Source organism: Amphiprion ocellaris, chromosome 5 (assembly GCF_022539595.1).
Source record: "Amphiprion ocellaris isolate individual 3 ecotype Okinawa chromosome 5, ASM2253959v1, whole genome shotgun sequence".
Classification (NCBI taxonomy): domain Eukaryota; kingdom Metazoa; phylum Chordata; class Actinopteri; family Pomacentridae; genus Amphiprion; species Amphiprion ocellaris.
This window is the reverse complement of record NC_072770.1, coordinates 26,504,585-26,519,369: the sequence shown is the minus strand read 5'-3', so window position 1 is coordinate 26,519,369 and position 14,785 is coordinate 26,504,585. Positions and strand designations below refer to the sequence as shown.

General features: G+C 39.4%; 1 protein-coding gene across 1 annotated transcript in view; it reads left to right on the top strand.

Moving 5' to 3' along the window:
• LOC111581870 (guanine nucleotide-binding protein G(i) subunit alpha-2-like) overlaps positions 1 to 14,785 on the top strand; it is a 58,810-nt gene that overhangs the window by 30,108 nt on the left and 13,917 nt on the right. Inside the window, exon 2 of the mRNA XM_055010573.1 lies at positions 14,455 to 14,497. Within this exon, the coding sequence (XP_054866548.1) occupies positions 14,455 to 14,497 (43 nt within the window). The remainder of the gene's footprint in view (positions 1 to 14,454; positions 14,498 to 14,785) is intronic.

Genomic DNA, 14,785 nt, shown 5'->3' with positions numbered 1-14,785 from the left:
AGACATAAACCTTAAAGTGCAAGCAATACCTTTTAATTTAAATAGGTAGCAGCACATTTGTCGCCAAGTTTGTTTCTGCTAGAGTGGTAGACAAAACTGACTCGACTCAACGTTTGCCATACCATGTGACTTACTTAATACTTGAATGTCTGAAGACTTGAGCAGAGACTTGAAGGCAGAATGCTGAGGAGACTGGACTTGGGGGCCCAGAAATATATTTTAAAGAAGCTCTCCTGAGGGTAGTTTTATCTTTTGTAGCTCTGTGAAACGATCACAAATTATTAATAGCAAGACTAGGATATACACATTGTCTCCATACCATGATGCACACTTCCTGTTGCAGGCGCTACTATGTGTGCAATTTGAGATAAACAGCATTTTTTACAAAAACTTTTGTACATGCATTTTCATCTTAAATAATCTTAACTGTGCTTCAAATGACAGAAAAATCACCTGTCATCTGGTCCAAATAGTTGGACTTTGCTCATCATTGCAAACAGCACAGACACCTTTCCATATTACATTGTAAAAATATAAGATTGCTAAAGCATAAAATGCTTTAAAAATTATAAAGGAACAAATGTCCTTTATAATTTTCAACAAAATCAACAAAATGTGAATTATACTGACAAGGGGTGGTAGTTAAGCTTGACATCCTGTTATGTTCTTTTTTTTATTTACTCCTGCACTAGGCTTACAGCTTTTGATGAAATATTACAAAGAATTAGCGTTGGCTCTAGTTTCAAGGTGACCAGTCAGAAATGTGTTAAGATTAAACTAGCATTATTGTAGCTTTTTGCACAGCTGCACCTTCATTTTTAGTGTTCTTATTGAATTATACAGACACATACAGATGCTTTGATTCACCCTAAGCTGAGCTTTTAAAACCCATTGTGCTCTTGTAGTTGTCATACTAAGCACTGATGGATTGGAAAAACTAGCTTTGCATTTTTAAGACTTCAGATTTAGCTTGAACTTGGTTCAGTAACATTTCTTGGTTTCTACACTAAATTTCCGAAAAGGCAGGGATTAGGTGCAAATGACATGAAATTGTGGAACGATATTAGTTTGACATTTCAAACAGAGATAATCAACCACATTGTCAAAGAGGAGAAAAGTGCAACTGTCTGGCAGCTACCAGGTTCGAATGATTGAAAGAGCAGAGAGAAGCTATTTGGGGACCTGATTAGACGGTGTCTTCTGCAGGTCCTCCTGCTGTTTTTTTTCTGGTTGGTGTCATGCAGCGTCTTTATAGCAGGCAGCTGACAGTTGATGGCCTAATGACTAGTGGGGACAGCTCAAGGTTATTCATGGAACAGTGATGCATGTTGTGAGAAATTCTTTTTAGATTTAAATTGTCATTTTTTTGCAGGTAGCTCATCCTCCATGTGTGGCAAGTCGGGGTGTTTGCTAAAGGCTACTGCTATGCTGTCCTTGAATCCATGTTTAGCTCCAATTCACACTTTAGAATTGCATAGAACAGACCACCTCTCTCCTGTGACACATTGACTGTAAAGTGGTGTCACTGCAAACCTGAGACTTTATCAACTGTTGTATAGATTTTAAAGAAAAAAATCCATTACAAATCAGTCAGTGAACTAAGAAAATTCAAATATAAGTAATTTAGTTTCTGGTCAAGAAATGTTTGATTTCGTGTTCAGCACTGATCCAAGGCTCAGGTGTGACTGGACTATGCCAGGGTTTCTCTCTAGTTCCTGAGGCCTCATGGTGAATCATACCTTTTTATTTCTAATAAAGTTTCTTTAATAGGAACTTCTCACTCACCTCAGCTTTTTAGATGCATTATAGGACAGATATTGTTTCTTTTAGCATCCATTTTTAATTTTTACGTTCTCTGTTGAGGTTAATGGGTACATTATTTAGCTTGACTCAGAAACCTTCTGTGATGCTACAGTATTTCAAACTGCTTGCATGCAGAATTCTGTCCTCTTGGAATGACAGGAGGCAGCTGTCATGTGTACAGTCCAGGCTGTTTGTCAAGCTTGCTACTTGTCTTCATTCATATGCATGGTTTTCATGCCAGAGAAAGACACACCAGTTTTTTTTCAAATGATTGGACAACATGGCTGAATTTTTCAGGGTCAATGAATTGTTTCAGCTACTAATTACCGTTTAATTCCATACAGTACAAATACTTATCACATGCTGCAGTAGTACCAGTATGCCTACTGAGCCTCCCTGCTGAAACCTATAATGTTAACAGCACTGCAGAACAGGGCGTCTTTAAGCCACCAAATACATAAAAACTCCTTTTAAATGTAGCATATGCAAAATCAGATCAATGTGCCTTCATATTAATAGCTGCTGCCTTGCAAAAGCTAACAGGGGATCTTAATAAAACAAACAAAAAAATACTATGGCAAAAGTCAACTCAAATTCTTTCATTCAGTAAAAGATGTCAGTAAATCAAGTTTCAGCTTGTGTGTTCTGAGGAAAATGTGCTAACCGTTGAGAAACCTCCCATTTCACCCCTCCTCTTTTCGTTTCCTGTAAAAAAATAAACTTGCAAGTTAAGGTTGCTATAGTGATACAGAGAAGGAATAAACTTCCTGTCTTTTTCCTGTGGTTGATTACGTCCTCTTTTGGCCTCTTCTTTGCAATGTCATTATTTCATGTAGCTTATTTTAACAGTACAAAAGACATTTTCAAAAACATCTTTTAAATGTGGAGTCTAGTGTTTTGTTCTGCATTTCCAATGAAACAAATTATTCTTTCAACATTTTGTAAAAGCAGTGGGGTAACTAAAGTGCGAGCAAACTTTATGACAAAACTAGCACCATCAAGTGATTAGCATTGTGTAACACAGCAGGACTTTGGATTTCTTAGAATAACAAATCTTAAAGTCTTCCTACCCAGCTGTTAAAATCATTCTCTCTGATTTGTCATTCCTCACCTTGCACCACAAGATTTCCTAACAAAGTTCTGTAATTTATATATATATATATATATATATATATATATATATATATATATATATATATATATAAAATATTATTTATATATATATATATATATATATGTGTGTGTGTGTGTGTGTGTGTGTTCAAGTGTTATAATTTCTTGGAGTACTGACTGCAAACGACATCTCTAAAAACACCTGGACTTTTCCTCTATCAAATACAGTATAGGAAAAGGAGAATGGTAATTACAAAAGCATGCACTTATCTTGCTGGGGTTTTTTCTTTCTTCATTTTTTGGCTTTCAAGATAATCTTGAAAGAGAGCAGGTCTGAGCATAAGGTTAAAATTGAATAGTTAAAAGTTGAACTAAAAGTTACTTTGCCACTATTAAACTTCAGGTGAAATGCTGAGCGATGATGTTTGCTTTGGCCATGTCAGGTGCATTGGTCTGGTCGGTTCTTTCATGTCTGCAGGCTTCAAGGCCAGGGCAGCCTCTGATTTTTAGGGCTGTGAGAGGGTCAGTCGTCACAGGCAGCCTTGGTTGCCGCGTCTGTTCTTTGATCGATGGCCTTTCAGTTTGGAGTAATTATCCCTCGCCAAACTGGAGGCTGGTGACTTTGTGAACTGGCAGGTCCTCACAAAGGTGCATAAACCTAAAAATTCTGACTACACGTGTTGATGATTTGCTTCCAATGCAGAGATTATTGTCAAATTGTGCACTGGCAATGCTAAATGAATGCCTCTTTCTCTTAGAAAATAACAAAATAGTACCTTGAAATGTCATCTGGTAAATGGCCATCTCACTCTGCCTGTCCTGACAAGTTGAAACGGCAGTTTCATCTTCTACTTTCTATTATAATTTATATTACATTTTAATTTAGTCCAGCATTTATATTGATAACCGATCATTTCAGTTTCTGTTTACGTTGTCTGAATCCATACAAGTATGTAATGGGGTTTTAATTGCAGCTCATAAATGCCCCCTGTAGCACAAAGTCATGTCTCGCATTATATTGTTAACATACTTACAATTTAATGACTGTGGTCAACTATGTTATTGTTTAAAATAATGTAATGAACACTGGAAACTGCTGCCTCTTACGATTACTGCTGCACAGAAGCAACTGTCTTTTATCCAACATGCACACAGGTGACAATTTAAAAACAAACCCCGATCCCTCCACCCTTACATTGAGGGGAACTGTGACTGTGGTATGCCATGGAGAACATTTTACATGCATGGTTTGGGTCCACTTGTCACCTTAAATGGAAGGGTCTGCAAATCAATACAAAGTTGTTCCGAGTGATCACCTTTATGCTATGGTGACACATTCCTGTTCTGACCTGAGTGGTCTTTCCTAGAGTGGCTATGATCTCATGAAAATGATGTTATTCACAAGGTTTCACAGTCACCAGATCACAACCCAATTGAACACCTATGTGCTGTTCAACTGGGTTAGATGTTGTGCTATATAGCAACCTTGTCCATCATCATCAAAACCCCAAATGAGGCAAAATGCTTTCGGAAGAATGGTAATCATCCCTCCAGGAGAGTTGGAGCTATAATAACTTTACTGCATTTGTGCCCTTTCAAGACACATCATAAAGTTCTCATTTCTGTTATTTTCAAGACACTGCCTTTTTATTCTGAGACAAATATTCTGAATTTTTGATCTGTTCTCAGTTATTTGCTTTTAAATTGGTTAGTATACTTTCATAATTACTACAGAAATGTACTTGAATGACTTGCATGCTTGGAAATGTGAATGTCGTCATGGTTGTGTGTATGCCTGTATGAAAGGTAGGCAGCTTCATTTTAATAGTGTTTTTGGGAGTTTTATTCTGCATTTTTTCGACAGATTTGCCTCTAGGTTATTACGTGGACTAATATGCTATAACGTCTGAGAACAATATTCAAGAGGCTTCTGATTTTATTGTTGCCTCACTGTCCAGCTTTTGTTACTTAGCATGCCACTACCCCAAGTTTATACCATTCTTCCTCCATAGCTTATTTTTTGATGCACCAATTCATAATTTATTGAACCTTTTTCCTTCGTTCTTCTGTCTGTGAGCCTGTACATATGAGTGTGTATGTGTGTGTGCCTATGTGTGTGTCTGAGCACAAAGATCAGTGCAGGAGTGGGGGCTGGTAATGGATGCATGTATAATGCATCAGCAGTACATTTCCAAGTTGTCCACAGCCCATGATGCAGTTGCTGCCTCTGAGCCGAGGACCACCTCACTGTATGTCCCTGTATGCCTTCATCTTAGTCAGCTGGTGGATAAGAAAAATACAGTTTTTCCTACTATAATGTTTAGTGTCAGTGCTAAAGAGGGGCTGATTCTGATTCTGGGAAGAGCTGGATATGGAGGCTGAAATATGCCAGTAAAAAAAAATGTTAGTCAGTGCTATTTTTCAGCTGTTATCAATGGAGCAAATTTAGTAGTGGCCTCCACAAGTCCCCTGTTGAAGCTTTCATGATTTGGAGAATCAAAATGTTCACACTTTCACTTTTTTAAAATGGCTTCTTTTGAGATACATTGAACTTAGATTAGCAGTTAATTTTTTCATGTCTGCACAGAAATACATTTCACCACTCAAAACAGAAACAGTCACAATTCTGTAGCTTTAAATACAATCAGATTTAATGCATATTTTAAAGATTTGCCATTAATTGAAACACACAGCTGAAAAACTGGTGCAAAGTCTTGATGTTTACACAGTTAATTATAGATATGTACAACACAAAGCACACATAAAAAAACTTCAAAGGAAGAGGACTTTGATGCTCAAAGGAAAAATGCAGAATCTGCCACCCCTATGACTTAAAAAGTACAGGAAATCATGTCACATTGTTTAGTAGCAAGCAAAGATGTTTTTGCGCAATGAACAATGCTGCATACTTTTTTTCCTTTTAGAACTGCGTTCAAGTGTGTTTTTACACTATAGCATACTGAGTGTTGTGTAAAATAAGTGTCTGGCCCTGGTGGTTCTTTAGATGGTGGATAATATTCCTCGAGGCGTGTGTTTGTGTGTGCAGAGGGATTGTCTTTCAGTACCCCTGATGACCTTTGTCTCTAGCAAGGGTGGCAACACAGTGTCAGAGGTCATGTAACACAATCCTGACCCTGGTCCCACCAGATCCCTGCAAGAAGTAAGCTCTGGTTAAACTATGTGAAAGTAGGTGCCAAAGTGGAGCAAGGATACTGTGACAGAGAGACACACAAACAAATGCATCATGGTTCTTAACAAATTCATATCTTGAATTTCTTAGAGTTTTGGGCAAATTTGTCTTTGCAGAGGCTTCTATTGTCTGACTCAATGTTGTGGGAACATCTGAAGTTTAATCAAGTGATTCACAAATTTGCATACTGATATACGTAAAACCTACACACAGTTTCAGTAACATTACAGTTTAAGAAAATTAATTGAAAAATTGCAACACAAATGTCTGTTTACTATTCACATTTAGTCTCCTTTGTGACACTGTTGGTTGATCCACAATGTCAAAATGTTTTTCTTAAAGTAGGGGGCAAATTCAGACATTTAATTTAAGTGTTTTTACTGTATCACTGCATCCATTTGCTGGCTAGTTCTGTCAATTAAAATGTTGTACAACTATTTTGGCACTTTTGATACAATATATCAGTCCTCACAGGACAACATGTTAGTGATAATACGTTTTAGTTCATTGCTTTTTGGAAAATAGATTGGCTCATTTATTACCTTTGTATTAGTGCCATGGCTGAGAAAGTCTGAATCAGATGTTGCAAATTTTAAGCACCCTTCTACTTGACGCTTCTTCATCCTTGCAAACATTTTCAAAACCAACATTAATTATGAATTCATTCCATCTGGTGTGCTGTGATTGCTGCCCCTGGCGGTGTAATGGGCCTGATAGCCGCTCTTGCTCTGTCAAATAGTTTTACAACTACAATTCAGAAGTGACGAAATGAGGGAGGAGACATAGTTGGATCAGAACCAAGAAAGAACTGAGAGCGGGTGAAGCCTCACTCATTTTTTTTTTGTCATCAAATTTAAACATCATCAGCGAGTCATTTGTAATAAGTTTTAGCTGTCTCAGATTGGTGGACTGAAGATCCGTGTTAGATTTTCATACACGTCTGCTACTCGGTGTTGAGGATTTCAAGGTCGTTTCATTCATTGGGAGTGAAGGCCAGGAGCTTGGTAGTTAATTTAGCACCTTCCCAGTGGGACTTCACTCTGGTGTCCCATCATAGCCTCTAAAGGCTGTCTGTCTCTTTCTCTCCTCTTCCTCGCCTCTCTTCACATTTCTCTCTCCTCAGTTGATACTCTCTGCTGTCTCCTATGATTAATGGTTTGATGTCCCTCTCATCTCACTGTCCCATCAGTGCCTTCCACACAATCCCACCTCGACCTTTCTTGACCCTCAGTAGCTTTGTCCTACCTCTGTCACATAGTACTGCTGATTTCTAACCCTGTCTCATCACACCCTAACATCCTCTCCCTGTAGATTGTAAAACAGGTGGATATGAGACACTACCTCCTTTACACCATTTATATCATCTATCCAAATGTCAGACCTGTAAGGCAGATACTGTTGCGAGGAGAGTTAAGGAAATTGCTTTTACAGAAAGAGACTGGTGAAGAGGATGGTATATATGGAGGTACATCAAAGACTAAACACTGACCATGGGCATTTTTGTGCTGTGTAAGAGAACATGTTACATGTCTCTACTGAGTTTCTTTTCATTTCCTATCTGACCCATTACACCACCTTACGAAAGATACTCAAATGACAATCTTGTGTTTCTAACGAATGCTGTGCAAGATTTTTGCTCTTACAACTGCAAAATGACAGAAATTAACTTTTCTTTATCATTGACATGAAGGAAAACATGATGGACAGTTAGAAGTTTGCCATGTAATGTGGCAAAAACAAAAATGTAAAACGTAAGACAGCAATTACAGAGAGAGAGAAGTGTCAAAAATGTTAGCAGAAAGCTGTCCAGCAGCTCTTTCCTTCTTTGTGTTTTGCTCGCCACATCCCTCAGAGGGAATACTGAGACAAATGTTTTGTTCCAGAGGTCCCAGTAGCCTGTCAAAACTTTGTTCCTTATACACTGTAAAGGCAGACAGTTGCTGCCAGATTCATTATTGATTTAACTTTTCTCAGACATATTTCAGCATACCTACGAGTTATTATCCTCTCTTTTATTTGCATCTTTTCCCTTGTCAACTATCTATGTCTCAGTCTTGTATTGACGGAAGAAAAATGTCTGCAGCATCCTTGTCTTAAAGGAATGCATAGTCTGTTGCTTTCTTATTATTCAGTATGTCTCTAAAAACAATACAGATATTTACTGGCAGTCACACAGGCTCTACCTACTTGAGATTTGTATTGATTTCATCTGTCACTGTCATAAAGGCTGTTCCCCCGTCCATCTTTACATGTCTTATGTGGAATGCAAAACATTTTCTTCTTCTTCACATTCATTCATTATAGATAGAGGAAGTAGAATTAGTCTTCTCGCCTCTCATCCTTCTCTGCGTTGGCAGCAGTTGTCAGTGTGCTGTCCAGACTTGCTCTTTGCCCGAGGCATTGTAGCCATCTGTTGGACGAGACTGAATCTTTCTGTCCCCGTCTTTCAAATAGACAGATATGGCTGTGTGTGTGTGTGTGTGTGTGTGTGTGTGTGTGTGTGTGTGTGTGTGTGTGTGTGTGTGTGTGTGTGTGTGTGTGTGTGTGTGTGTGTGTGTGTGTGTGTGTGTGTGTGTGTGTGTGTGTGTGTGTGTGTGTTTGTGTGTGTGTGTGTGTGTGTGTGTGTGTGTGTGTGTGTGTGTGTGTGTGTGTGTGTGTGTGTGTGTGTGTGCGCGTGTTTTTTGCATTCTCAAGCATACACGTGTTCATGCAAGCTGCTTCCATTTCCTCCTTGATTGGTTCTGAGAATAGGAAGTGGCACATGTGTCTCTCAAAGGGCCTCTGGTCTCAAGTCTGGATTGGCACATTTCTCAACATGTAGTCGAGAAGAACAGGCGGCGTTGGGACGTTCACGGTTGGTGTGTAGGCGGCTGAGGACAGTGTGAGAAAGAGTTGGAGAAATGATAGAGAATTAAAGTAATTAGATTATAGAATAAAGACACTAAAGCCAGAGGATGATTATTTTGTCATAAGAGATATCTGTGTGTGGTAAAAATAATTCTTTACAGTTAAGGTCTCTTGTCTCACTTGGTCCTGCTTGGCAAAAGATGCTAGGTCAGTCCTTTTATTGCCCCCCCCCCCACCAGTTCTGCCCCCCTTCTCTCTGCTTTTGTTTCTTTGAGTTCCCATTGCTTATTTTATTGCTGTAGTTACACATTTTGGCAGTAGCACAAGCTGCTTCTTCATTTTCCCCTTGTACGTATAGTGTACAATATATTATTGGGAAGACTGTGAGAATTCAAACGTCTCATTGTGCTATTTGTTTCAGTCTCAGTGTGTCTCAGGCTGTTGAGAGTGAGAAAAGAGACTGTGAGAAGTCTCAAGTGAGTGAGAAGTGATGTCTAACAGTGAGACAAGCCCTGCCTGCACTACAACCAGTGTTTATCAGCACTGTAAGGACGAAGGAAAAATTGCATTAATGTGAGCTAAACAGTGTTTAAGGAGAATATTGGTTTATTTGAACCTCGTGTACTTCATGTGCACTCCATTATTATACTATACTGCGGTTTTAAACTGAGGGGTTACTATACACTACAGATTGTAAGGCAGCTTTAACTCTCATGAGGTTGAACTAGCTCTGAGTCAGTAAAATAGAGAGGAAGTATAAATGGAAAAAGAAAAATCTGAATAGAATGTATTTCAGTATTGTGTCTATAAATACTGAGTTACTTATGAGTCTACTTATGTTTAGGTACACTCCCTGACATTATTTTTTATAGTTTTATCCCCAAAGCACCCTCTAAGATAACTGTTGATGAATGTCCTTGCAGTCCTATTTACATAATGCTATCAACTGATTGAGAGGAAATTTTGGAGCACTTTCAAGCACTATAGAAAAAAACAGCCTATGAGCATATCATGAGAAGTTTGTTGGGAATTTACTCTTACTGCTAAGAAAATTATCCAGAAAGTATCCAAAGGTTTGTCGTGACTCTTAAGTACTCATTGTCTGCACTAATTTCACAGTCTAACATATGTTCCTCTCATCAGTAGTGAGATTTACCTTATTTACTCATGTTCCCTCCAGCATTTTTCTCTCACTAATGCCCTTAAAGAGATTGGCTGTGGCTGGCGAAGGCAGTTGTCATGCTGACTGAAAGGAGGTGGAGCAGTGTGAGTAACGAGTGTGAGCTGTAGCTCTGATTGGAATGGTCCAGGCCTAAACATCAACAGCGGGCCTGTGTTCTCAGCTAGCAGGGGCCCACACTGCTGCCTTTGTGTCCTTCTCCCAGTCCCACCAGGATAGGTCACACTTGCTTCAAACACATGCACATCTATTCACACACACAGCAAAAGCTCTAGTGCCATGGGAGGCAAATCTTTAGAACAGTTACATTTTAAACTTGATAGAGCTCTGGCTGCAAGATGCTGATGACGAGGCGTTGCAGGAAGATTTAAAAAAAGACATTGATTGTTTTAAGCAGCTGATCCCAAGTCTTGACACAAAACAGTGGGAAGTACCTTTCATTCCTTTTTTTATGTCTGGACTTGTCCGTTGCTTCACTGAATAACGAAACTCTAGAGACGGCGAGGGCATGCCAGGAATTCTCAAAGAAGAGCTGGCTGACACACTTACTCCTCTCGTCATGTTTTATCACTGGTCAAATGTGGGAGTAGATAGAAATTTGTCAGATCTTCTTTCAGATGTAATTTCTGCTTAAAAACAAATCCTTATTAACACACAGGTTTCACCATTTAAAAGAAAAATGTCAAAATTGATGGTCCTGTTTTCTAAGATTGATCAGTATACCAACCCTCGGAAATTCTCCACAGTGTCGAGCAAATGACACCTAAAGGCCAATCAATTACTGGACAAAGGTTTTGGACAGTGACTGGTGGTATGTCTTTCCCCTGCCAAGACAAATGTGGCTTTTGTGGCTCAAAGGCAGCTGATACAATGAATACCGCTGAAGAACGTCATTTGTCTGTGTTAGCGAAGTGAAGCTCAGCAAGCAGTATATCTCTTAGGCAGTATCTGCTATCTGTGGCCATGCTGTTCACACCTAGTTGGCCTAAAGCTGAACTTCTTAAGTTTTAGTTTAACGCTTATGCTGGATAGCTGTACCCAGCCACTACCTGTCTGCACAGAGGGAGCACACAGATTTCCCCTAGGATAACAATGATAATTGTATTTCATTCCCAGGTGGCCCTAAACAACTACCTCCTCATCTGCAAACAAGGGGAGTTACCCAATTACAGGTGTATTCATTTGGGTCCTATTGAAGTACAGAACACAAAATCAAATTGTCCCTTGTTGCCTATGAATACAAGCAGGAGTAATTTTCTTCATCAGCTCTTTAACAATTAAATTAATGAAGCCACCAGGTAAACTGGAGAAAGAATACTTTTGTGTTTTTTAATTTTACGTGACCCGAAGGGATTAATGCATTCTCTTCCTTTTTGCTAGCGGTGGAGGTCCTTTAGCCTGTGGCCACTGGGATTTGATTAAAGCTGATCATGTTTTATAATTTGTTGTAGGGGGTGCATCCAACAATGGCCACAATCCCTCTGTCACTGTCATCTGACCTGAATTTGTCACTGTTAATGACACCCCCCATCTGTGAACCCAGTCTGTCCATCATGGGTCAGACCCCAGCTCTGTCCTGCTGCAGCTGGACCCCAGTTAATCCTGTGGGCTCTCTGGCACTGGTTCGTCTGGCACCATCCCCATGTTGGTTCTGCCAGTCACATTGTAACCTATCAGTAATCAGGCAATTTCCTGAGTCTTATTGAGAGATTTACAAATTCCCTGCTGCTTTTTCTGGTACTACATACCTCCATACTAACACCCTCTTCTTCAATGGGAAACATGCAAGCAGTTGATCTACTCATGTGCCTACTCTCAGGTTTTTGACATATTTCTGTGCGAGAGTTAATTTTGACAGGCATACAGAAACTAACTGATCTTATTCAAACAAATTTGTTGAATGCACTGGCAGTTCTCTGTTTTCTCCCCATCTGTATTTTTTTCTCCTCATTTTCTGCCATGAGTCAGAGATAACCACAACTGTCGTACATGTTGTCCAGTTGTTAGGCAGTGGGCAGTATTTACTTTCCCGCAAACTCAACTTTTCTTCATCTATTGCTCTGCGCAAGCAGTGTAATTTCTCATTACCTTTGTCATATAGTTGAATTCCTTAGTGCATCTTTCATTGTTCAGTTTTGATTTCATTTCATTGTTTGTGTGTGTGTGTGTGTGTGTAGGTGTGTGTGTAGGTGTGTGTGTGTGTGTGTGTGTGTGTGTGTGTGTGTGTGTGTGTGTGTGTGTGTGTGTGGGAGAGAATGCACATGCGTGTGTCTGTGTTCATGCAGCTGCAGTTTTGAGCCTTCATGGTCCAAGGGAGATATGGTGGTAATTCAGCTTTAGCCACAGATCAGAAAAGTGTGCTGCGTGAAAGTGACAGGATCAGTGGTATCAGTCCAGCTGTCGGCATTATGAATCGGAAAATTCAGCCTCCGAATTCCTGTCAGAGCTTTTCTGCACAGAACCACCAGGAATAAAATGCATGTATGTTGCTGTCAAATCATGTGAACATCGGATAGATTTCACATGCACATGCTTAGAAAAACCAAGAATAGATACTGTCTGCCAAGAAGTTGATTGCATTTGTATTGTACAGTATAGAAAGCAGCTAGCTATTTGTGTATCGAAGCAGCAGTGTCATGGAGATATGTGCCAAACAACACTGCTCACTTGTAATTGTTAGCAGCTTCAGGTTCACTGGACAAACTCCAAAGGGCATGTTTACTACTTTCAGGACTGTGTGTGTGTGTGGTAAGAGAAAGGCTGCTACCTCAGCTGTGGTCAACCAGATTTATGAACTCACAGGTCCACAAAGTATGATCTGTCAGTTTGACTCCAGACTCACTGTCTGGCACTGAACCATAGAGGCTCCACTGAGAAATTAATTAATTAATTTATTTTTAATCTTTTGTTGTCGTTTCCTCCTCTTGATGATCAGAAGAAAAAAAATCTTTTTTTTTTCATTTTTTTGTGTTTAAACTTAAAGAGATAGTTGAATGCAGAGGTTGTGTGAGGAGTTGTATATACCACTTAATACCACTGCTGCAGTTGTAACCACACCGAACAGAACCAAAACAAGGAGTCATTAATAGCATATATGATTTTACCCATGGCTGAGTATACAGTGTGCATTCTGACAAAACAACTAGATTTAAGTGGAGCGCACATCACACATTTCAATTGGATCAGCCTGCATCTTAGCTATTTCCTATTTCTTTAACAGGGAATCTCTTCACAGTTTTCATTTCATACTCTGTGCACTGAGCCAGAGACAGCAATTCTTTTCTTTTTTCTTCCAGTGTAGCAATATGGCTCACAGACTGTACAACAGTATGAATGCTTCATCATGGTGTGATTTGTAAATTGCTTGGTTGGGAGAGCTATAAATTCATCATCATGAGCCTGATGTTTAACAGAAAACAATTTTCTTTCACATTGGATTCTCATGCCCTTTTTGTGTTGTTGCATTTTTAGTCATATATTCAACTTTAATGACACACTTTTAATCAAAAGCTAGAGGGGGTTTGTTAAAATTGTCTTTCTTTTGCGGTAAACCACATTCTGATCTGTTAGCCGGTCTGAACTCATATATCATAGACAAGAAGGAGCTGACAGCTGTCTATGGAAAATATCTTGGCCAATTCCTACCCAGGGGCTTCGCTGTGCATGTGCGTGCTCCATGCTGCGTAGTAGTGTATTTTGAGGGTCATCCCAGAAATACTTCACCCCAGGCAAGTACGAGTAAAGAGTGCACTGACAGGCACCCCTGGGTGTGTGTGTGTGTGTGTGTGTGTCTGTGTGTGTGTAGCATTAGATTCCTTGTGGCAGATGAGCTCTCTCTGGCTGCCTCAGGCTGTGAGAATAAACATAGCAAAGGATAAGAAAAGCCCATATCCTTTTGGTGCAAGACGTTTCCATTAAAATGTTAACCATGATAAAGTGACTTGTCTTGAAAGAAAAAGAGAAGAATAAGACGACAAGTTGTTGTTGTTCGTTTGAATGTTGAGAGTGACTGGAATGTTTTGGCTATGAAATTAAGAGACCTTGCATTTCCGTCTGTATTTGGACTACAAATAGAACTGACTGACTTATAGCTAGAGCAGCAGAATACATGGAGGTATACAGTGAGGAAGAACAAGAGGCCAGATCCAGGATGAAAATGAGGGATGAGGTCTGTTGTAGAGCTGAAGACAAAGCTGTGATGTAAAGGGATGAGAATTAGACAGGGGTCCAGATGTGAGACAGCCTTGCTGGCTGCCTGTTTACATTTCTCAGCTAACAGGAGCGTATTTTTAACCTCTGCCTGTTTTTGTTCTCTCTGCAGGTGCTGGGGAGTCAGGGAAGAGCACCATTGTGAAGCAGATGAAGTGAGTGACTGCTCATTGTTTTTCTTTTCCTCCCCTCATGAGTGCCGACTTAATATATGTTTAAAGAGAACAAGTACTTGCATAAGGAATATATAAATACAGATGGCTTTACAGTATTTATTTGAAGAGTATGAAATATTACAGACACACCACACAGCCAGCAACATAAAATGAAGAATTATAGCACCACCACAGTTTGTTGATATTAAAATGTGTGTGGCAAAAACTTCATATCCCAGGTTTGAATCTTAGCCTTATTCCTTTTATGTGGTGTTTGCATAACATAAT